At 48.9% G+C, this 25,498-nt stretch overlaps 1 protein-coding gene across 1 annotated transcript in view; it reads right to left on the bottom strand.

Moving 5' to 3' along the window:
- The window catches only part of XXYLT1 (xyloside xylosyltransferase 1), a 164,686-nt gene that overhangs the window by 52,803 nt on the left and 86,385 nt on the right, over window positions 1-25,498 (bottom strand). Inside the window, exon 3 of the mRNA XM_070406529.1 lies at window positions 20,393-20,525. Within this exon, the coding sequence (XP_070262630.1) occupies window positions 20,393-20,525 (133 nt within the window). The remainder of the gene's footprint in view (window positions 1-20,392; window positions 20,526-25,498) is intronic.

Below are 25,498 nucleotides of genomic sequence, written 5' to 3'. Positions count from 1 at the left end.
CTCAGCCCCACTAGGGCAGCAGGCTTGCGCCTGGCTCCTTTCTGCACCCCCAGTGCCCAGCAGGGCCTCGACAGAGCAGACTCCAAACAACAGCTATGAGCTTCATTTTTATTTCAACGTAAGGAAAAGGTATTAAATGAACCACACAGGTTCTGACACCTACCATATCAGTACACACTCCAGGGTCAGAGCCTCAGCCCCAAGCCAGGACTCAGCGCTGGGGTCCCAGGGAACAAGACAGTGTCCTCTTACAGGTTCCTGAGGGAGGTGGCTATCAACCTGAAATGCGACCAGCTGATTCTCAGGGAGGGCGCTGCCAGCATCAATCCACATTCAAACAGACTCAGTGTCACTCGACATAACTCATCCTTTTCATCCTCTCGGAAATGCAAACCTGTTAGGAGACGGACTGAGATGCTCACAGGCGGCAAGGTATCGAGTCCAGGAGACCGTTCCTTCGTTAGGGGCCGGACACCACAAAGACAGGCAGCCGTGGAGTCCATCAGTGCCCATGGGACACCCAGGCACAGGGCAGCTCAGCCATCAGGAACCACCCGAAGTTTGAGCCCAGTCTCCTATTCACAGGCTGTGACAACGTGGGCATAAGTTTTCCCCCCATACCTCCCCTTTCTTCCTGTAAAATGGGGATGGACACAGTATTGACCTCATGGAGCTGGGATAATTACACAGCCAAGCTCTCGGAAGAGTGTCTGGCCCATGCTACACCTTCATTCAACATGAGCTGTGTTATTATTATTACAAAATACATTTCTGTCATCGTTCATTTAAACTGCAACAGAGGAAAACAAAGGTGTTAAAGGCACTAATGACACCAGCCTTTGCTGGGGAGATGAGCTGGGAGCCTTCTTTGTTTACGTGCAGATTTGGAGCTGACCCCCAACATCCAGGAGGCCCTGGTGCAGCTTAAAGACTAATAATAACTTTCCAGATGTGTGTGCAGCACTTTATTTAAGGCTTACACAGACCTTCAGAAATGTGTAAGACGCACGATATGATTCTCATTTTACCACTGAAGAAAACAAGGCAAAATTTCAGAATTCCACACATAATTCTCTATCAAAACTGTATATTCTGATGAACAAGGGCAGAAGTTGCTACATTCTGCAAACTGAACCTTCCAGTTAATTGAGTTATGGTGACACTGAATCTTAAGGCATCTTATCCAGAAGACCTGCTAGCGGTGGAGATGGTGGGCAGGTGTCCCCACCAGCATGGTCTCAGGACTACGTAACAAGGACGGTGCAGACAGGAATGAGGAGGACCAGGGGGCATGAAATGGGAACAGAGAGACAGCAGAAACCCCGGCTGGACAGACGGTGGCTGCGGGGTGTAAAGCTCAGGTGAGGAGAGGAACATCAATGTTTCCTGGATGACACTGGGCCTCAGCAGCCACATCTGCAGGCAGATGGCTGTGCCAGCTCTGTGGAAGGAAAGGGGGGCCGGGGGTTCTCCCAAAGTAGGACTGAGAAAAAACTGGGGGGCCCAAGAGTTCTGGAAGGACTGCAGTCAAACTTGACCAAAAATCTCTGGAGAAATTGTCCCGTAAGCGGCAGCATCAATCGGATTCTAGAAGAATGTGCTGCACCAAGAAAACCAGACTCTCAGCCCCCAGCATGATGACAGCCCATTTTTTAATCACCTCGGCCAGCAGTAACAACCCAGGCAGAGGAGTGGTGTGAGGGCCTCGCAGACGCACAGAACTGCTGAGCAGTGTGTTCTGCGGCACCGCTCCTCTCCTTATTTTATAGATGCTCACTTAGCATTTGTGCTTGGTATTGTTCTAAGCACTGGACTAATATTAACCTACTCAGCCTCACAACCCCAGTCCCTTAAGGAAGGTGTTGTTTTACAGAAAATGCCCCCCTCCCGCCCCCCGCCCCCCCCCCCCCCCCGGCCCCCTCCGGCATGGCAAGGTCAAGAGATCAGCTCAAGCCCTGACCGGTTTGGCTCAGTGGATAGAGCGTCGGCCTGCGGACTGAAGGGTCCCAGGTTCGATTCCGGTCAAGGGCATGTACCTTGGTTGCGGGCACATCCCCGGTAGGGGGTGTGCAGGAGGCAGCTGATGGATGTTTCTCTCTCATTGATGTTTCTAACTCTCTATCCCTCTTCCTTCCTCTCTGTAAAAAATCAATAGAAAAAAAAGAGAGAGAGAGAGAGATCAGCTCAAGGTCATGGCAAGGCTGGAATTCAAACCCAGGCAGCCTGACTCCGGTCCATGCCCTTCACCTCTCCATTAGGCTGCCTCTCGGTGTCACCCTCAGCCCAGTGCAGAGAGACAGGAAGGAAGGGGCCCGGCTTCCCCAATCCGAAAGGCTGGGCCCTTCCTCCTGGCAAATGCTGGCGTGCACACCCGCTCCCCTGACCCTCCTGGCAACCAGACTCCAAGGACCCTGTACATTGCTCAACAGCTCTACAGTGAACTCCATGCAAGGGGAGCTCAAGTTTCTCAAAACCCCTAGAGATCAACCCAGATGTCTACCAGAGACCTGCAAGCGTTTAGCTCATTTTTTACTCCAATATGATGTTGAAGCTAATTTTTAGGGGACAACAGAAACAGTAAGGTCTCAAAGCAGTTATACAGAAATCCCCCCACAGCGGTGACAAATGCCACATGACCATGAATCCCAGCTGTCAGGAAGCTCTAGGGAGCAGAGGCCCTTGGAGCTAATAGCTGTGAAAATGTAATGGCCACACTTGGCAAGAAGTCCAGAAGGTACAGACCCCCACCGAGAAAATAGCTCTCAGGACACTATGGTTTGGAAAAAACCAACAGAACTTTCTGTGTCCCCACATGGTCCTGTGGTTTGACATGGCCAAGCCAGTCCACCAGAGAATAGATATGACACAACCAGAGAGAACCTTCTGTTTTTTCCCTAAAATGGAAATGGGAGAATACAAGTGAGGAGAGAAAGCAAGGGACTGTGATCTGTGCAGCCAGATCTTGGGAAGTCCCTGCATCTCTGCTTTCAGGGATCCTCCAGGCGGCTCCCAGCAAACTCAAACATTTCCTCCACGCACTGACGGTCCCAAAGCTGTCTTCTTCTGTGCCTTTCTTCTCCAGCTGCCCCAGACATCCTGGGAACCTAGCTGGTGCCTGTGCCTAGAACAAGAGCATGCCCTTGGCTGGCCACTGCACTGACCTTAGAGCATGCCCCTGAGCTGAGCTGTGTGCACAGGCCAAGGCTCAGGCAGGGCTTGGGCAAGGGGGCTCTGTGCCTGGGAGTCCGCCCAACTGGTGTCCCTGCGATGGACAAGGACAGCCCTCAGCAGCTGGACGGGCCTTCTACAAACTGGGACCCCGGCTTCCCAGATAAGAAATGTGTGTCCACACAGCTCTGCTCCAGAGAGGCCTCCTTCCTGCCTCCTGGCGCCAAACTCGGAAAGGGAGAGCTTCCTACCCATACTCCCACCTGCCGGCCTTCAGCAGTGGAGTGTCCTTCCTTGGTGGCGGGAGAAGGGGTGTGTGTGTGAGGGAAGGGCTGTGAGCCCGGATAAAAGAGACTCGGAGGAAATGAGAGCCTCTCCACGAATCTGAATGCCTGAAGGGCTTCACGGGAGGGGGAGTAGGACGCACACATGTGCCGTGTGGCCCGAGTATAGAGGTGGGCAATGGGTAGAAACTACAGGGAAGCCCTTTTTCCCCCTTTTTATGTAACACACAGAAAAACATTCCAATGAACTTGTCCAACAAGAAAATGATGAGGCCTGCATTATAGGAAGCAACCCAGCTGAGACCTCATAAGCCAGAGACGCTGTAGGGGGATTGCATGAGAAAAGATGCCATCAGAGGTCTCTCCTGCTCCTGAGATTGTCGTTATATTAATAAATCTATAGCTGTCTGTTAGAGTTAGGAGAGACATTGCAGTTCCTCATTTTATAAAGGAGGAAACCAAGGCAGATGGGAAGTGACTTGACTCAAGCCATCCGGGTCTGTCTCTCCATCCTCTCATCAACAAGGTCACTGGGCAGGATGAGGGATGCTTGTTAACCATTTCAGTGGGAGGAAAGACGCAGCAGGAGAGGGAGGGAGGGAGGCGAAGTACAGGGGGTTTCAAGGTCCAAGAGCGGACACACACTGAGCAGCCCCACACCTCCCAGGAGACGGGCTGGCTCAGAACACAGCCTGGGCCTCACACCAGGAGGTGAGACCCATGGGAAACAACAGGCTGCTTTGGCAATAAAGAGCGGAATGGGATTCCTCTAAGTTAAGGAGTAGATGTTGAAACTTACCAATGACACCACAGTAAATCTTTCCTATTATCTCAGATGGAGGATGGAGGATGGGCGGACAGAAGGAAGAATAGAGGGAGGGAGGGAGGGAGGAATTACTCTAATGCAGTGGTTCTCAACCTTCCTAATGCCGCGACCCTTTAATACAGTTCCTCATGTTGTGGTGACCCCCAACCATAAAATTATTTTCGTTGCTACTTCATAACTGTAATTTTGCTACTGTTATGAATCGTAATGTAAATATCTGATATGCAGGATGTATTTTCATTGTTACAAATTGAACATAATTAAAGCAGCGTGATTAATCACAAAAACAATATGTAATTATATATGTGTTTCCCGATGGTCTTAGGTGACCCCTGTGAAAGGGTCGTTCGACGCCCAAAGGGGTCGCGACCCACAGGTTGAGAACCGCTGCTCTAATGCTTCTATATGGTAAGAAAAGTGTTTTGCTTTTGTTTTTTTAAATGTTTTTATTGATTTCAGAGAGGAAGGGAGAGGGAGAGTAAGAAACATCAATGATAAGAGAGAATCATTGATTGGCTGCCTCCTGCACGCCCCCCACTGGGGATCAAGCCCCAACCCAGGCATGTGCCCTTGGCTGGAATCGAACCCAGGACCCCTCAGTCTGCAGGCCAATGCTCTATCCACTGAGCCAAACTGGCTAGGGCGTAAGAGAAGTTTTAATCCAAGTCAAGTTGCAGACATACACACACACAAAAAAAATGAAGCCCACACCCTCTAGTAACTATAAAACCATGTCCTCTCTGGTGTAAAAGCTGTGAGTGGCCTGACTGGACACAATTCACACCAAAACCTGCACCACTGAGATCCCCCAGTGAGCAAAAGCCCCAAGAAACAGCCTGAGAGCAGCCATCCACAACTCTCTTTAATCACACACTCATCGCAGCATCGCCAGGGACGTCACTGTGTGTGAGGAAAAGTGACAAAAACCATTTTCCCGGAGGGACCCACACAGGTTGGAGCAGAAATCCAGTCTTTGCCAAATGTATCTGTGGATGGAGGTGGGAGGGCATTTTGTATGGGACTCCAATGCCAACATAAGCGTGCAGGTCTCCTAAATGCTTTAATTTAAAAAAAAACAACAAAACAAAACAGAGAAAGACTGTGATTGTCTATAGCACGCAAGTAAGTATATACTGTAAATCTCCCCAAAAGGAGACTCGGTGACCGAAGCTGTGGAGTGGCTGGGTATGAGGCTGCAAAACCTCTCCAGATCTGCTGTTTTACCGTCAGGAGATAGAGGGCAGGTTCTAGGAATCACCCACCTGGGATCTCCGATGCACAGAGGTCAGGCAGGGCATTGAGGCCAGGACCCGAGTTCTAGTCCTGACCAAGTGACCGAATGACCCTGGGCAAATCTCACCCACCCCAGACTCTTCTGCAAAACAGGGAGGGATAAAACGACCTGCCTTCCTACTTTGCTGAATTAGAATGAGGAACAAATGTAAAATCAACCTGCAAACGCTGAGCACTGTTCTAACCATTGGCAGGATGGTTGTGGAAAGGCAATGGCTTCTCAGGGGCAGAACATGGTGTGAAGTGACGGAGAGGGGACCAGGCCCCCAGCGTGGGCAGCGGGAAGGAAGCAAGGTCTGAAGGTGCCCCTAGTTTTGGGAGTGTGGCCACAGACTCTTTTATAGGGTGCTCAGACCCTCAGCTGCAGGTGGGCCCACCCTCCAGACTGTTATGTTCTTGAGGGCTTGGTCTGTGGCCTGTTCAATAAGCCTAGCGCGGAGTAGGTCCCCAACAAGTACCTGGGGAATTCTTTTATATATATTTTTGGCCAGCTGCCTTCTGTGTGCCCCCTACTGGGGATCGAGCCCACAACCCAGCCATGTGCCCTGCCTGGGAATCGAATAGTGACCTCCTGGTTCATAGGTCGAGGCTCAACCACTGAGCCATGCCAGCCAGGATACCCGGGGTAGTTCTTAACAGCTGAGCTGTTAAAGTCACTACGACAGCTTGGATAATCTCAGATGTGCTGAGATAAGAGGACAGGGACCACCTCCCAAAAATGCACCCAGGACTGAGGCCCAACTCATGTTTATTTCCTGAGGTCGTCTTTACCTCGGGTAATTCCAGGGCCAGACCACAGGGGTGGTAGCCACAGCGGGGGTCTGGGTTTCCATTCCATTCCCCTCCCAGAGTCGGGCTGTGCTGCCTTCACCTACAGCCCCTGCTGGTGTCTCCCAGACGAGGACCCCTCTCAGCTTCTGGAAATTCTGCTCCAGACACAGTGTAAGCCCATCCAGGAGGCACAGACAACATTTCCTACCCCGTCCAGGGAGGAGAGCCTTCCCTGCAGGCCCTCTGGGTGCACAAAGACACACAAGTCAGGCTCTCTGGTCACAGGCTGAACGGGTGCAGTCCTGCTGGGGTTCTGAAGTGTGGCTAACACACACAGAAGCAGCCTGGGGGAGTTTTTGAGTCCAGCCAAAAAATCAATGGTGAAAACAAAGCATTTACACTTTTGAAAGGAAACTACCTCACCTCCACTTCTTTCCCTTGGTACCCTCTATGTGGAATGATGGCCAGATCCCAGTGGTTTGCTCTTGAAATAAGCACATCATAGTCTCTATGTAGCATTCACACCATCCAACAGAGAGAGCCTAATGCTACTCAGCCCAGGGCCAGATCAAACACGGCTCATGAGCTCACGTGGGCGACCAAGAGATAGGCGGGGCGGGCTTGGGAAGATGCATTGATGGAGACGGGGACACGTCCACTCTGCACCTTGAAAGTCCAGTCAAAAGCCAAACTCCAGCCAACAATGACCCAACACTCCTCTCCTGGTTCTAGCAGATGATAGATCCAAATACTGCCAACCTCAGCAGTATTTCTGACCCTAAATACCTCAGCCTTTCACCACTGCCTTCTCCTCCATCATCCCTTCCCTACCCTTCCCTGCATCACCACCTGGAGCTGAGGGTGATCACGTCACGGGTGGCTCAGGACAGTCCTGGTTTACACTTGTGGTCCCGGCGTGGTTATTAATAGCATCCCTCCTTCACTCTCAAGTGTTCTAACTTAATAATAAATTCATAGCAAAATTAAGTGGTCACCCCACCCATACTGTACATCCTCCCAGGACTATTTCTCATGTTTATCTTTAATTACTATAGGTGGGCAGATCTAGAAAATGGAGTTTTAAGTGGCAGGACCTAATTCAGACTGCATACGCCTTCTTTTCCTCCTTCTCTCCTTTCCTTTACATTTTAGTCCCCATTTTGTTCCAAATGGAATTTATCTCAGCCAGCAAAGATGCCCAAATGCATCCTGTAAAAAGCCATAAGCTTGCTACAGGTGGACCACATGTTTGGCCCTAAATTTTCTATTAGTCAACTGAACCAAAAAAGGACATCTAGTTAGTTGTACAGAAGGAGAAACCAATTAATTATCCAGGAGAAATACAAATATTTGTGATGGAGAGACGGGCCAGCAAAGAGGCCACTGCATGTCATTAACGACGTCCCCAGGCCAGGCCTGAGAGGCAGCAAGGTCTGAGGCTGTGGGCGTGGTCTTCCGGCCATCTCTCAACTCACATCTCATATCTCTTCAGCTCCTGTCAAAGGCAGAAGGCATCATATAGATGATCCAGTAACACGGGGGCCCCATAAGCACGCCGGGTCTCCGTGGGTCCAGCGCTGCCCTGGCTTGTTAGGAGGCAGCACTGAACAGACAGGATGGGGAAACCAGAAGCTGTTAACATACAACTGCCATGTCTCTACCCGGCCTCTCCCTGCTCCTCCCTCTGCCCTTTGGTTTCTCTCCCTACCTCCCTCCCTGTCTAGACCTTCAATCTCCCCAGAGCACCTTCAGACACTGTGAGCAGTTCAAAGATGTTCTTATACACAGTACAGTTGAAGTAGTTGCCGACTCTGATAAAGTTAAAGTAGTTGCCGACTCTTTTCTTCCAAAGTTACATTTCTGGACAAGAATTATGCTTGGCCTGAACATGTTATTAGGTAAATGTGAGGTTCGTTAGAAAAACATGTGATGGAATTTTAAGTTACCAATAAAAATCAACTACTTAATTAATTAAAGAAAACATTCGAGAAAACAAAGTCTGAGCATCCAAACACTGTCACCATCAGCATCCAAGGCTCAACCAACCCAAGCCTTCAAAAGGGCCAGGCCAACTGGTGGAAGCATTTGGTTTGTTTTCTGCCTCAATAAACTTTTTAAAAAATTGATTTTAGAGAGAGAGAGAGAGAGAGAGAAATGGGGGGAGGGAGACAGAGACATCGATTTGTTGTTCCACTTATTTATGCATCCGCTGGTTGATACTTGTATGTACCCTGAATGGGGATTGGACCCGAAACCTTCACATATGGGGACGACACTCTAACCAAATGAGCCACCCAGCCAGGGCTTGCCTCAATAAACTTTTAAACCCGAAATCTCAGCCCAGCAATTCTCGGGCTGAAATCGGTGCACCGTTGTGTTTTGTTCAGCCAGCAGACTGTTGGCTTGTCAATATTTAAAAATCAGGAGCTTTTACATTAACAACAGAGATTTCTGGCTTCTCTTGAAAAAAAAAAAGAGAGAGAGAGAGAGAGAAAATCTGGCAGCACTGGGCTCATATTCATGCAAAATAAAAGCATCAGACTCCGCAGTCAAGAACCAGGGCATAGATGGGTTTTCATCAATTGCTTTCCCTCCTCTCTTTCACGATTCACTTTTAAATTTTTAAAATCTTGTATTATTTCCCGAGGCATTTACTTGAAATTAAACTGCTCCAGGCAGCATCCTGAGTTTCTGAATCATAGATGGCCTCTTCTTGTGCCTGTAACAATGTTATAGTCACTGGGTCATCCCTTCTCCTTTTGAGAGCCTAACTGGATGCTCTTTCATGCGAAGGTTTTTTATAGAATAACCATCTGATCTTGAATGTGATATGGTGCGTGGGCTGGGGGTTGGGGCTCCTCTTGTCTGGTCTGTGCAGGTGGCTATAGCTAATCACGTGCAATCCAGATATTTTATTTCACCCACAAATCTCTCCCAGATTCTGGAAGGCCATTTCAGTCTCCTCTGCAGCAACAAGGCCTCAAATTCTCTCTCTACTCCTTTTATTCGAGATTGTATTGCTGGATCATCTATATGATGCCTTCTGCCTTTGACAGGAGTTGAAAAGATGTGAGGTGTGAGTAGAGAGGACGCCTGGAAGACCAAAACCACATTGCACTCTTCCCAAAACCTGCTGACATCTTGGCAGGAAGGAACAGGCAGAGGAAGTGGGGTGCCTTCCCTCTGTTATTCCTTCTGAATAATAAAGCTCACCTTTACGTCTATACCTTGCTTAGACACGTCTTCCAGGCTCTCAGAAAGCTGAATACCAGTGAACTGCAGTTACATTATGATGAACACAAACTGCTACAGAACCAAGTAGAGAGTTACACTTATAGTGCCTTCTTTATAGTCCTAAGTTCAAGGTTCTTGAGTCAGTGGAGATAAGGTGGGCCTAAGCAGTTAGGGAAAGGGTTTTCCTTGCTTATACTCTGTGCAGATACTGAGCTTGATTTTATTAAGGGAGACACTGTTTCCTTACAGGGCCAAGCAGATCAAGTGGAACCAGAGAAGCAGCCAAAAGTACTAGTATTGGCACCTCACTCCACACTGACTGACAGTACTGAGGCCCCATGAGCGTCTCTGTGAGTTCGCATTCCTGAAGGTCCATCAGCACCGGCTGGCCTCATACTGAGAGCTTGTCTGTAGAGGCAGGGATGCAGCAACTGTCCAGGTGAGTTATTACATACTAACAATACTCCTAAACATTTAATTATCTAGGAGAAATACATACAGACAGTGATAGGAAAGTCTCTAGGACAGAGACACCTGGGAAGGCCCGGATCAAAGCATTCCTAAGGGCTCCTTGATGTTGGGTGTCAATTCTGCACCCCCCACGCCCCCCAACAGAAGATCACAGGGGTTCTCTCTGACCAACAGTCAATGGCTCTTTTAGAGAAGTCACCCATCCCAGTGTGGCTCAGTGGCTGAGTATGGACCTATGAACCAGGAAGTCACGGTTCGATTCCTGGTCAGGGCACATGCCCGGGTTGTGGACTCGGTCCCCAGTGAGGGGAGGGAGGGGCAGGCAGGAGGCAGCTGACCAATGATTTTCTCTCATCATTGATGTTTCTATCTCTCTCTCCCTTCCTCTCTCTGAAATCAATAAAAATATAATTTAAAAAAAAAAGTCACCCAATGCAGGAGTAACAGGTAAGGTTTATTGCTAATTCAAGTCCAGTTCGAAAACTTGATTTTTCTGCAACAACCAATTCTGCTGCTAACCTGGGAGCAGAGGGCCTGGGGACTGCATATCCATTTCACTTAATCACCTGCAGAAATGCAGTCATGTGGCTGAAATGTGTTCCCGAGGCGGCCATGGAGCTATATTGAAATTCCCCTCACACGGGGCCAGTCATGCTGAACTCAGTCCTTTCCACACACTGTCACAGAAAATCCCTCTTGTACATATGCCCCCTGTGATTCAACTGTACTATTTTGTTCCCCCCCCCAGGGAGATGTTTATAGATAAGTCTTTTTTGCTGCCTAGATTGTAAATGAGGTTCTCTCAATGCGATGTTTATTTGGCAAAAGAAACAAGTTAGAGCACTGCACACCAGGACGGTCCTCCCAGGCCCATCACCCTTTCCTGTGCCTCATTCGGAGCACCTGCCCAGGCCCACCTCCAGGGGAGCAATCGGGGAGGTGGCCCCACCAACAAGGCTGCGGGCTTCTAGAGAACAGGCTCAGCCAGGCCCGCAGCAAACGCCCACTGAGTAAGTTTTCTCTTTGGGCACAGAGCCAGGTCCACCTAAGTACACTTCCTGGAGGCTATGTCCACACAGCGAATCCCACCACCCTTCCAAAAAACCTTCCAAAGGAAAGACAAAAGCCTGGCTTATACACTTCTTAAAGTTCTGAAGGCAAAATATTAAACCGAGGGTGATGTGGGCAACACAGTGAAGTTGACAGTTCCTACAGCCAAGCATTGTTAGGTTAGGGGGCAGAAACAGAATACTGGGGACCAGCTAAAATTGCCAGAAATATTAATCATGCTCTGTTAACTGTGATTGTTTTGTTCTGATTAAAGACGGCACATTCTAATCTGGCTGGAAGTTGCATGTGGGACCTGGGAGCTCACCTGGAAATGCAGCCCATCCTCCCCATCTGGGAGCTGCCTAGTATCATGAAAAGATTCACAACCTTGTTGCAGAAATCAGAGCTGCTAGCCCTTTTCATATCACCAGCCCTTTGAAGACCCCCTAGTCCTTTGCATATTGACAACCCTTTGAAGACCCCCAGCCTTTGCATACCCACAGGCCTTTGCAAATCTCCAGCCTGTATTACCTGTTAACTGCCCATTTGACATACCCTTCTGCCTACTTCCCCACATAATCTTTGTCCTTCTGCCCAATATAAACAGCTGGCTTATGGGAGGGGGGGCGGGTTTCAGAGCAGATTTTTGTGGATGACCTGCTGCTCTCCCATACTGCCGGCAGTATTGGAATAAACGCTCATATATCATTCAACCTTGTCTCTGCTTAATTGGCTCAAGTAGTGACAGGCAGTGTGGACCCACTGATTGTCCAGGTACAGCATCATCGAGGCTCATCCAGAGGAATCTCCAAATAGCAATAGACTGGGTGTGTCTGCACCTTCGGCATTTGTGTCTTTACTGAATTTTATCTGCCCTCTCTCCCCGACATTACAATCTCCTTGAAAGCAAGAGCCATTCTTTCTTATCGTCATAATTCCTCAAAGCACCTAATCCTGTGGTTCACACACGGTGAACACGATAAAAGCCGAGAATAACAATGTTTCCCACAGATTGTTTTTAAAAAGTGTGAAAGCAATTTCCGTAAGAACACCGGTGACGGGACTGTGGACCTTCCTTAATGTTGGGCCAACACACTGTTGAGGAAGCATCCTCGGATTCAGCATTTGTTCCTTCATGTATTCAACACTCATCCATTTCCTCACTCGTTCTTTCAAGAGACATCTGTGTCAGGTACCAGGTGATGGGTCTTTTGTTCCGGATTCAGTAGAGCCAAAGCACTCATAATGCGCAGGAAGACAAGAGAACCGGAGTGAACTGTGTTTTCAGGCAAGGGGAGCTCCTCACACATTCGCCAGGACCTCGGCACCGTCTTCCTCGGCCTCCCTGAGGCCCCCGGCCTTCTGAAGGCATCGGCGAGTTCACAGCTCACCCGGGGGGCACAACCACAGACAGCGTTTTCCTTTTAAAACAGTTTCCCAATGGTGTCACTAAAAAATAACAACTGCAGGGTGGATATTTTTATCTCTACCACTGGGCAGGTATTTCTCTCCTCTTTTATTAGTAATTCCTGTAGTGGCTCAATCCCTGCCTCCAGGCTGCACAAACACAGCCAGCCCCGTCTCTTAACTCCCAGAGAGTGAAGGAATACTGGGCTTCTTTATCAGTCACTATGTTCAAAGGTGACAGGCTTTTCTCTCTCCCACTCGGATTTAACTCTAATTGAAACGGACAGGTTCAATCTCGGTTAATTTTTTTAAAAAAACACCCACAGGAATAAGAGCCAATAAATTCATCCTCAGGTGTCAGAGGGAAGAAGAGAATCTGCTACTTTCAAGTCCTCCACTTACTCATCCTGAAATGATGGTGACGGTCGTGTTCTCTTATCAAGTAGAGCTTCATGGATGGTGAACAACAGACCTGAATTTATACTGACCAGGGAACCGTCCAGACAAGAGTAGGACATGATTATCCTGACAGGAGACAGTCTGGAGAGAGATGGAAAATTCGGGCTGGCTGGACGCTAGAGCCACGTCTGACTATTTTCCTCGCTCACACGAACTGAGACCAGCCTGAGGAACCTGAGGAAGACAGGACCCCAGGCATTCACACAGCGCTCCTGAGCTCCAAACCCAGCAATGGTAGCTGGACTTAAGAATGGATTAAAAATGACATTGACAGATGAAATGGTAGACTGTCTGGAACTTGCTCAAAAATAATGGAAAGGGGGTGGGAAGCGGGTGGAGCAGAGATGAAACAAGGTTGGCCAGGGGTTGATGGTTATTGAAGTTCCGTGAGTATATTATAACAGTGAAGCACCCATACACCGTACTATGTTGGAAAGTTTCCATTGCTTATACTTTGTTCCCCATCACTCCACACCAACTGACAGTACTCCCCTCCTCTGAGCTCTTGGTTTCTAGTAATAAAGGGCTTTTAAAACTCCCAGCCAGAATCCTGGGCTACTTGTTTTCTCTTTGTAACACTGGCAGTTTCTGTTTTGTAAATACCTTAGGATACGTACTAAAAATATATAAACCAGCCTGCATAGAGGCTAAATTCACGATGCTGTTTTCCTCAGGGGAGGGGGGGGAGGGTAACACTGCTCCAACACCCTGGCTGCAGGAGTCCAGGAAATGAAGTGTCCGTCCAGGCTTTTTGCCCTCCACAAAGGGAGGAAGGCTCCTGTGTCAGGGAATTCTTCAAACATAGGAAGGGAGTTCAGAGGCGGAAGAGTCAAAATATTAGCACTAATTATGCGAAGTTATCAGTAGCTCCAATTTTACATAGTGTACGGGAACTGAAACGCGGAGGTTAGTAAGTGACATCTCTCCGGTCACAGAATTAATAAGCGGTGGAGCTGGGACTGGATACAATTGCCACCAACACTAGGGAGTCCTGCTCTGGGCCAGGGACTATAAATACATTGTCTAAATTAATCCTCTAATTACTTCTGCATATACAGTCATATAGTGCTATAACCTGTTTCTCAGCTAAAGAAACTGAAGTTTAGCCCTGACCGGTTTGGCTCAGTGGATGGAGCGTCGGCCTGTGGACTGAAGGGTCCCAGGTTCGATTCCGGTCAAGGGCATGTACCTTGGTTGCGGGCACATCCCCAGTGGGGAGTGTGCAGGAGGCAGCTGATCGATGTTTCTAACTCTCTACCCCTCTCCCTTCCTCTCTGTAAAAAATAAAATACATTAAAAAGAAAAGAAACTGAAGTTTAGAGAGGTCGGAAGACTTGTCCAAGGTCACACAGAATGAGTGACAGGCGGTCTCAATCCCTCCTCCTCCCCCCTCTGTGGTAGTCCTCACTTCCTCCCGAGTTCCCCTGAGAGCCCTTCGCCAGTCCTAGGAATGGATAAAGCAGCCTGCAGATGAACCGGACATTTGCATTCCAAGCCTCTGGAAGGAGGCTAGGCTGGCACAGCCGCTGCCAATAAAAACCACGTGGGCCGAAAGGTGAAAGAGTGGACACGATTAACATACCTAACACAAAAGCGAATTCCTGCCTCGTGGTGCCTTATCAGCAGCTGACAGGATTCGCCTGCTGCTTCCCCTCACCATGGGTTTGAGCTCCAACCAGCACACAGCTGGCCTGCGGAGCCAGGAGAGAATGAACCGGAAGCCCCAGGCCCCCACCACCACAGCCCCCATTCAGCAGCGCCTCAGGTGGCCAGCTCGGGGACACAGTGACCGAACCAAGCGCTGTGACCCCAGCTCCTCAACACACACTCACTCACCATGACACACATTCTCGCTCGTGATTACACACATGTCTCTCAGAGACGTTATCTCTCCCTCTCCCTCCCCTCCCATCCTCTCTCTCTGCCCCCGCTCCCCCACTCCCAGCTCAGCAGGAGCCCTGCGGCCTGAATCTAAGGCACTGCAGGCTTCCTAGCCCCAGTGGCCACCCCAAGCCACAGGCAGGCCTGCAACTCCTGCACAGTGAGACCCTCCTGTCACCTCTCGGAGACTTTGATCGGAGCCTCCCACTCCTCACTCTCACCCATTTCCCACTTCGGTACCCTTTGTTCCTGCTCACTCAAGGATCTTGTAGAAAAGCCACACACTTGCTTCTGCTAAAGAGAAAAGATTTTAACTCTTAGGTAGGGGTAGGGCTGTCAGATTTAGCCAAATAAAAAACAGGACGCCCAGTTAAATGTAAATTTCATTTAAGCAACAAATAATTGTTTTGTATAAGGATGCCCCCATGCAATATTCGGGACATATACAACACAACTTTTGTTGTTTAGCTGAAATTCAATTTAACTGGCTGTCCTATATTTTAACTGGTGACCCCACACCAAGCCTGTCAAACTCAAAGGCTAACACGGGCCAAATAAACAAGTTTTAAGTTTATGTGGGCCGCAAAAAAACAAAAGCTTCAATTTTCATAGACACGTAGGCTTATTCCGAAAAGTATAGTATAAAAAAAAAAAGAATAAGAGCAATGATAAAATTAATGTTTTCTTCCTGATACTTGGCATCTCTTTTCTGCTGCTATCTTTCCTACTTCAGGGGAAATCTTGTTCACAGTGATTACTTTCAGAACTGACACAAGGTGAATGCCAGTAATTCTGGATCTGACAGCAGACTTATTTCCTTTCATAACTGTAAATAACCGCTCACACCCGTTATATTGGCTGGGCCACAAAGATCTTCGTTGTGGGCCGCATGCTGGCCGAGAGTTTGACATGCTTGCCCTACATGGTTGGCGGTGTGGGGGGTGGGGGGAGGAGGGGTACAATAGGAGGTTCCCAGAAGAACGAAACATCTGGAAAGGAAAACACAAGAAGGAATTGCGAGGATTACAGAAGGGAAGGAGGGAACCGTCTTCATTAAGGGTCTCTTTACCCCAGAAGCTTTCACGGGTGTTATTACATTTGAGTTTTCTGGTGATTCTGTGCATTACACAGAATGTATTTGTCCCCCTTACAGATTAAAAAACAAAACAAAACATGATTAGGGAGCAAGTGACTTGTAAAGCATCCCATGGATAATTCATTAAAGGCAGGACTATAATCCGGCGGCTTCCCGGTACAACCCCAGTGCTATTTCTCCTCCGTACAGCTGCGTCACTGCTTTATAATTGCTACAGGCTGTACATAAAGAGGGCCCGGCAGTTTTCTTTCGTCTTCTAATGCAGTTGTTACTGAAGTTAGCCAGATATTAATAAAAGGAAGGAAGCAAAGGAAGTCAGACATTGTTGAGCCTAATGGGCTGGGGAGCATGAGGCTGTTTGCTTGACGGCCAGGGATTAACACCCCTCCCTGTACTGCATTAGGCACATGCACAACAGAAGTCAAAATGGCACAGGGGAAGGTGCTGGGCCACAGAGGCCTGTCTGTCTAACGTGGGGAAGGAATCATTGGCTAGCGGGTGGACCCATCAGAGGCCCGCCAAAGCTTGGGAAGTAGATTCGTTATTTTCAAAAAATTCCTGGTTCTTCCCAAGCCGAAGATGATTTAAAAAAACCCCTGAGGAACAAAGAAGCGTGCGCGCTCTCTCTCTCTCTCTCACCCACTAGTAACACAATGGCCACATTCGTTAGCATGTTCTCTGCATAAGCAACCATGTGGTTAGGCCACCTGGGGCCCACAACAGACCACGCACACAAGCTCCAAAGGACGAAGCTTCAATATGAAACAGAATATCTGGACACTGCCCTATGTTTCAGCCTTGAAGACAAGACTGGATTTTTTTCTATGGCAGGACAGATGGAGATAGGACACTGGAAACCTACGAGGGGAGCTCCTTTGATTTTGCATCAGAAATAAATGCCGCCACACCACAGTCTCCCTGCTTCCCTGGAGATCCTGTGGCCTGATTTCCACCGACAACACATTCATAAGAAGCCAATTCAAAATGGCATCCTGGACTAACACATGTCTACAAAGTGCAACTGTCCACTTACAGAGACCATTCTACTAACAGAGAGGCCACCGGACCCTTTTCTCCTCTTGGCCCCTCATCCCAATAAAGCACATCACCAGCAAGGACCTGATTGTGTTCTAGTTCCCTGACACAAAGGGAGAGAAAAAGTCAAGAAAGGAAGGGCAATGTTTCACTCAAGATGACCACTGCTTCCCAGTTTTCAGATGAGGAAGGTCCTGGGATATTTGATTCAACACTCTTAACAGGGACCCACGTTTTAATAAAAGGCTCCTCTATCCTAGCATCCCATGATCCATCATTTTCCAAAGAACACAGTAGGTTTGGTGTTCATTTGATTAAAAAAAAAAAAAGTAAAGAAAGTTATTTGTCAAATGGACAGTGGAAAATACTTTCCCCCGACCCCCTCCAAGCTTCTGACACTCACAGCACACAATAGAGGGGAAACGGCCATAAACATGACTTAATATGTGCCCTTTTGAAGTGGAGTAACTGTCGGACAAGTGACTATAAAAATAACACCGCTAAGGAGATCCAAATTTAATTCTGCTTAGTGAATTTCCAGATCAAAATGAACTCAGTTAATCTATCCAAATTTTGCTTTTGTGCTGTTTTGTTTTGTTTGCTTCTAAAATTGCTTTTCTTTTCATAGATGCTAGCAGACTCCAACTTATGACAGAAAAGGACTTGCCGGCCTCACACACCATCACTTAGGCAGTGGTTCTCAACCCTCCTAATGCCATGACCCTTTAATAGCGTTCCTCATGCTGTGGTGACCCCCAACCATAAAATTATTTTCGTTGCTACTTCATAACTGTAATTTTGCTACTGTTATGAATCGTAATGTAAATATCTGATATGCAGGATGTATTTAGGCGACCCCTGTGAAAGGGTCGTTCGAGCCCCAAAGGGGTCGCGACCCACAGGTTGAGAACCACTGACTTAGGGAGAGCGAATGGCTGTCAGACAGTTGCCAGTTTCTCAGGAGTACTCAGGGGGTGGTGAGCACCCGAGCGCCTGCAGAGGTGGGCGGGGCCGGGCAGGGGTTCCCCACAAGCTGTGATGGCCAAGTCCAAGGGCACAGGTGCTGAGACCGCCTGCTCAGGAGAAGGGCCAGCTCTGTCTGTCCTTGCTTGGGTACTGACCACTTACTCCTTTCTATTCCCCCCTCTTTCTTCTCCCATTCTTCCATTCCTCCCCCTTTTCCCCCAACACACACAGCCAGACACAGGCTCCAGAGTGGCAGACAACTTAACACGTGGTCTTTCGGGCCACAGAGGAGTCTCCAGTTTTCTTGTGGAAGAGGGCAAAGAGCCATACTCCATCCCCTGCCTGCCCCGGCCAGCACCCAACCATTCCCACCCGCAGGACATTCAATGGCAATTACCAGGGCCAGGGTAGTGCAGATTAGGGCAGGGCAGTCATCTGGAGACTTAATTAAGGGCCATTAGGAACATTCCAGCAGGGGGAGAGGGAAGCGTGCAAGGAGGTTTCCTTTTGTGGTGAGTGTGAGTGTGAGTGTGAGTGTGAGTGTGAGCCCTGCAAGCAGGGCCTTGTTGGACTCCCCAGCAGGCCTGCAGTAGAGGGCTCACCTCGTTAAAGACTGCAGGTGAGAAAAACTCAACTTCATTTTGGATCTCGTTCAGAGATTGCTTTTGAGAAGGCCAGACAATTAAATCACTTTACTTTTCACAGTTCATAAAACCTAAATCTACAGAAAACATAAATTCTGGCCAATTCAAGTTTAGTGTCATCAGGTTTCCATTTACATTACATGAGAAGACTTCAAAGCAGGGCTTGACGGCATCACTGCTCCAACTGCATTGAATACTCAGCCTGACTTATTCATTCCAGGGCACTGGCCCCTGTGGACAGTGAGGGGCGCCCGAGCAGAACTTCAGGACAGAGCAAAGGCCATGAGGATGGTGGGGTCGGGAGAGCTGGGATCACAGTCCCCAGAGCTGGGGGCAGAGCCGGCGGGACAACCGCAGAGGACTGGGGACTCCCAGGTCAGCGCTCCTGCCATTGCCTCCTTTCCTTAAATCAAGACCCCAGACATAAGACTCGTGACTCCAGGCAACTTGTGAGAGGACTCTGTCCAGTAGAACAGCCCAAGGCCCGGGAGTTATCAGCTCCTTCAGAGGCCTGGCAGGAATTTCCTGTTATGTGATCTGGGTCTTGCAAATGGCCACAACCAAGCTGAGGCTGTCCCTTCTTCCCCTCCCCCTTAGGAGAAATGACTGCTCTTAGTCACCGGTTGCCTACAGGGCTCCAAGGACTGGGCCCAGCTCCAAGAATGTCCAAAGGGAGCCAGCATGGGGGTCTGCTTGGAGAACAAAGAGCAGGCCGGCCCAGGGAACAGCGAAATCCCAGCTCCAGGCAGCTCAGCTCTGGGTCAGCTGTGGCTCTGCCCAGAGGAGGAACAGTCGGCAACACGGAACCCTCTGGACCCAGGGCCATGGGCCTAGTTGTTAACAGAAACCTGGAGGTGCTTCTGGTTTTCTGTCATGTGTTTTTTTTCAACTGTAAAAGACATATTACACAAAAAAACATACATGCACACACATGCACAGCCACCAGGCAGGGAACTAAAGGATTGCAGCACTCGAGGCAATCCCACCCATGTCCCCATCACTCCCTCAGCCCCTCCAGCGGTAACCACCATCTGGCTTTTAGGAATCATTATTTCCTATCATTTTTACTATTTGTGTGCGCATCCCTGAAGATCGCAGTTCAGTCTTGTCTATCACTGTACAGTTCACTATAGCTACTTACTGTTTGCTCACTTTGTTTCTATATAGTATTCAATTGCATGGATAGACTTCATTTATCCATTCTGCTGTCCGTGGACATTTACATTGTTTTCAGGTTTTGGCGACTACAAACAATGCGGCATGAGTATTCTTGAACATGTCCCCTGGTCCTCAGGTGCTGGAGTTGCTCTGTAACCACACTTGACAATAAAACACTACATCATGCAGAACACACTCTTCACCTCAACTACACCACTCTCTGTTCCAAAGCTGTGCTGCCTTTGCCTCTCCACAAGACACTGCTAAGCCCACCCGCTTATAGAGGAGCAGCCCCTGGTGACTCAGAGGCCAAGAAAGCCGCAGCCATCACCCGGCTGGCAAGTTAAAGCTCGGTGCTAACACCGCTTCTGTAAGACAAAGCCCAAGACTTTAAAATCCTGAGCTTAACCAGAAACAACAACTAAAACGACTGAGCTTTCCAAACTCCCCCAAAAGAACGAGATGGCATCTCCAGTCCGGAGCCTACACACCTGCCTGTACTATGAACTGTAAGTAATAACCACAAACGTGTCCCTAAGAGATTGAGTGCAGAAAGACTGCACGCTGATTAATCCCAGTCAGCACGAGTGGCAGGAGAGGGGGGTGAAGGGTGAGGAGGGGTCCTGGAGGCGCCCCAGCCACCACGCACCTGTACACCGGCTGCATCTCTCTCGCGATGCCAATGATGGCGCCTGGCAGGAAATTGTCAAACTCCTCGAACAATTCCCGGATGTTGGTCTTGTACTTTAGGTCTAGGTCCAGCTGTATTATCTGCAGGATCTCTGGAGGAAAGAAAAAGACAACAATAAGACACAGACACGCATCCTGGGAGGCTCGGCTATGTATAGAAAATGAGTGGAAGGTGCAGAATGGGGTTCTGGATTATTCTTGCTGTCCCTGAAGATGCAAAGTTAGCGCCGGAAACACAGGGCCTTCCTTTGCCAGCAACCCCCTCTGCAAGATCAGAAGTCTCCAGAAACAAATGTCACATATCTTTCCTTCCAATTGTAGACACCTTTTATTTTAATCCAGGTGACCACATGCTCCAGTTAAGGCCTACTGTCCCGGTGTAATTGTCAATAGTGCACCATTTCATTCTCAAACACATCTGACAGTTTATGGACACCCTACTTAAAACTGAAAGCATACAGGTGTTGCTCTTTGGGGCACAGGTGGTATATGACCCACGGGAGAGAGGGGTAAGAACTGCTATTGTCTTAAGCTCTCATAAGTACATTCTGGAAACCTAAACACGTATCAAGTCAGACAAAGCAAGTCTCACAATGACCTGGCACGGAAGAGCTGTTGGCTTCCGCTGCCTCCAGATAACTCAGGCGCGAGTAGGGAGAAGGGGGGTGTTGACCAAGTTCATTCTCGCATCCTTCACCTGACCAAGCCTGTCTGAGCCCCCCACCTATGCTGAGGACCCAGCCCTCAAGGAGAGACATGCCGGTGACTAAAATCAGGGAGGGAGGGAGGGAGGGAGGGAGGGACTGATGCTGACATGAAATGGAAGAGGGCCTGGGGAGCTCTGAAGAGGGGATTCTTGGGGTTAAATGATGAAGAGCGATAGTAGTACCTGGTACTAAGGAGAAGGCCTAACTAATGGGAATCAGACCATATGCGCGCAAGGTGCCTCTCTGCTGCTACTGCCGAATTTTGTAACCCTAGGGAAATTATTTTACTTCTCTAAATCTTAGTTGTTTCCTTGGTTGAAGTGGGAACAATACAATGTGCCTGGTGAGGCTGAGATGCCAAGAAGATGGGACAACAGTGGGAAACGTCACCTACACAGGCTGTGGAGGCTACAGGGACCCAGGGCTTGGAGAGTGGGAGGCTTGCAGAGGGAGGCCTGAGGCCGTCTAAGAAAACTTAACAAAAGAGAGTGCATGGGCTGGCCCTCAACATGCGGGCAGCATGGAGAGGGGATGCAGCACCACCACCATCCGGGGCATCAGGGCTCCCGCCTGGCTCTTCACCAGCCTTTTGGCATCTGCCCACGGCAGAGGCCCCAGCTGCCTGAGGACAGGCTGCCCCTGACGCCCTCTGAAGACAGGCACCCCATCTTTGGTGTCTCAGCCTCCATTCACTCAGTACAAGGCTTGGAATCCCGTAAACACTGAGGAATGTTTGTGGAATTTAAGTGCCATTCTCTAAATTAGTTTATGAAGAAATCACAGCTTACTATTTAAGAAAAACTGAATCATTTGTTCCTCACTCTATTTTCCTTTGTGATGCAGAAACAAAACATGAGTTGACATTCTACATGAGTTTCCTGAAAAAGAAAAAAGTTATAGGAGATGCCCAACTGGTATGGCTCAGTGGTTGAGCATCAACCTAGGAACCAGTAGGTTATGGTTCAATTCTCAATCAGGGCACATGCCCAGGTTATGGGCTCAATACCTAATGGGGCGGGGGGGGGGGGAGGCAGGTGCAGGAGGCAGCCGATCAATGATTCTCTCTCATCACTGATGTTTCTCTCTCTCTCTCTCCCTCTCCCTTCCTCTCTGAAATCAATAGAAATATATATATTAAAAGTTACAGTAGGTAAGAATCCAGCTGCCCAGGCCAGAGGACAGTGAGAGGGCACCAAAGATAGCCACTCTGGCCCTGTGGGCGGCATATAGAAAAATGGGCCCCCAGGGCCAATGTGGGCCCTGCTCCCTGCCTGGCTTCACACTGCCCGCCCCATATAGACACATGAGTGAAACACTGCTTTCCTTCCTGCACTAGAAACAATAACAACCTAGAAACCAGGAAAGGTGATGACCCCGGAGCTCCTTGTGGTGACTTTGCCATCTCCCGGAAAGCTGCCCTGAGCCAGCAGTGAAGACGAGCAATGAATGGGCCACAGGCAGCGTCTCCAGGAGCCTGCTGCTCGCAGACACAGCCCTGGGAACAGAGGAGAGGAGCCTGATGGTAACCTTGGGGAAGAACAGCATCCCAAGAGAGACTTGTAACCAATGAGAATTGTAACCATCAAGAAGCCATAAGGGGCCAGCCAGCGTGGCTCAGGGGTGGAGCATGGTCCTGTGCACCAGGAGGTCACTGTTCAGTTTCCAGTCCGGGCACATGCCCAGGTTGTCACCTCCATCCCCAGTGGGGGGCGTGTAGGAGGCAGCTGATCAATGATTCTCTCTCATCATTGATGTTTCTATTTCTCTCTCCTTCTCCCATCCTCTCTGACATCAATAAAAATATATTTAAAAGAGAAAAAGAAGCCACAATGGGAGGCCCCACAGCACACATGCCCTCCAGTCATTTCTCTTCTTTCTTTCGGTCCACCTCCTGTGTCAGAAGCTCCCACATGCAGCTCTTACACTGGATAGAACAGAGCCTGTCTGAGACTGGGACAGGGTGGCACTTCGTCTCAAGCAGAGAAACCCCATCATTGCAGGTTCTGTTGGTGAATGGGGGCCGGGAGTGGGCAAAGGGCAGTGACCTGGAGAAGGGGAGGCCTCAGGTTGTTTGGAGGTAATTCTGTGGCCCTGTCACGGTTATGAGAGAAGGGTAAACCTCATCCTCTTGGTACAGGGAGCACTTCAGTACCATCAGGGATGGCCAGAGAGAAGCACCCTGCCTTTGAGGGCTTTTAAGTGTCCAGCCTTGCACAGGCAATAGTTCATTTCTCATAACCACCCAACATGTTTAGATGAAGAAAGAGAGGGTTAGAACAGTTAAAAACAATAGCCCAAGGTCCACAACAAATTAAGTGTTGGAGCTGGGATCTGAACCTAGGTCTGCTTGACTTCAAAGCCTAGCATGCTCTTTCCACAGACTCTGAGTCCCCTTCTGACCGGAAGGGAGCCCCACGAGGCAGATTTGGCTCCAAGGCTATGCACACAGAGGCCCAGGAGCAGGCAGAGGTGCCAAAGACCTTGACAGACAAGAAGCAGAACAGCGAGCTGGCCAAAGGTGGCGTTTAAGGGAAGTCCTCCACATGAAAACGTTAATTTCACTGTAATTAAACTCCCAATGGCCATTCAGTCAGTCAGTCATTCTTCATTGAAAGCCTACACGTGCTATGTGTATGCTCCGGTCTTTCAAGGTCAGCCCACCCTACCTATTCTGCAAGGAGCAGCATGAATGCCTCCTTCCCTGGCCGGCTTGGACAGGCCCTGGTCAGAAGTAGCTGCCTGCCTCCGGTCACTGTCACCTGTGTACCTGTCTCACCGCCCTCGCCAGAGAGGATGTTCCTTGAGGAAGGGAATGTGCTGGAAGGCAGGGCTCAGGGTCCTCAGGTGTCTCCCAAAGAGACACAGCTCCTTCATTCGGGCAGAGCCCTGGCCGTGTCCCAATAAGCCCCTCCATAAATCGGGGCACTTTCCCTGCTCGTTACGGACTGGCGGGCAGTGAGCCTGGAAAGGTCGTGCAGTCCTAGGACATGGTCATTTGAGATGCTTTTATACTTTTATAGCTCCTCTTTCAGGAAGGGTCTGCTGGAGGCTGCTCACACCTTTTTCAAGAGGGACTTCACCAAACAAGGCCAACTGATCAGGAGGGAATGCAGCAGCAGCGCCAGCACTAAGTGGTCCCTGCACACCGATGTGAGAAGCCTGACCCAGCTGTCACCTTCCAGGCTGAGGCAGGAGGACATGCCCTTCTATTCAGGGAGGCGGACGGCCCCAAGCGCAGCCTGCACGGTCGGGCGGGCATCTGTCCAGACTGTTATCCTTTTATGTAATTATGAAATAAGACGCCAAGTTGTGAATGTCACTGCTGAAAAGAGGAAGATGCTCACCAGGAATGCTGAAATTCATCAGATTCTTTTAAAGGGCCCTGTTCCTCTGGCCTCTGGCCCTTCACGTAGTCATCTCTCTGGGGAAACTACACCTGGGGGTTTTATACATAATGCTGAAAGGCTGTTGTGAGAATGAAACAAGACTGATACATGGAAAGAGCCACCTCGGTAGTCCAGAGCAGATGCTGGGTGGAGGACAGCTGTAATGGCAGCAGAACCACTGAAATTTAAGGAATAAATAAGTGAGATAATTGTCCCCTAGCAAAGAGGAGATGAAATCTACAAAGAATATTTGAGAAAAAGAAGGACTCAAAGGAATAGTCAAGCATCTAAGGCTGGTGGAATGTTCACTATGTCAGAATCCTGCAAGAAGATAACAAAAAGATAGAATAATCTAGGATAACAGATCTGAAAGACAGCCTTATAATAAGAGGCCAATATACCCATTGCACAGATGAAGAAACTGAGGGCCAAAGAAGAAGAGGGATTTGTCAGGGGTCAGACAGTCAAGCTAAGTAGGAAAATTGATCCCAGAATTCAGGTATTCTGACTCCCTAGTGAATGCTTTTATGCTAATTAGCTCCCCCTCCCATCATCCACTCCCAATATGGACCCTAAACTCCTAGAGGGCAAAAAACATTGTGTAATGGCCCGAATGGTCACACACAAGACTTGCTAGGTACCCAACACTAGCTTATGAAGGACTTGCATACCATCCCATGGAAATGTAAACCTGAAGATTAATAAGTAGCAGCCAAAGAAAAGAAGACACCAGCATGATCCACTTTATAGCCAGTTTTGGGAAATGAGAAAATTGCTCTCCATGTTCTCATATTAACATCAGAACGGAATATTAAAAACCAAACCAAACAAATGTTTACATTCCTCTAGAACAGTGGTTCTCAACCTTCCTAATGCCGCGACCCTTTAATACAGTTCCTCATGTTGTGGTGACCCCCAACCATAAAATTATTTTCATTGCTACTTCATAACTGTAATTTTGCCACTGTAATG

Source organism: Myotis yumanensis, unplaced genomic scaffold (genome assembly GCF_028538775.1).
Source record: "Myotis yumanensis isolate MYYU_CA2020_CCGP unplaced genomic scaffold, mMyoYum1.0.hap1 SCAF_2, whole genome shotgun sequence".
Lineage (NCBI taxonomy): Eukaryota > Metazoa > Chordata > Mammalia > Chiroptera > Vespertilionidae > Myotis > Myotis yumanensis.
Note: the sequence above shows the minus strand (reverse complement) of the source record. Positions and strands in the feature narration are given on the sequence as shown.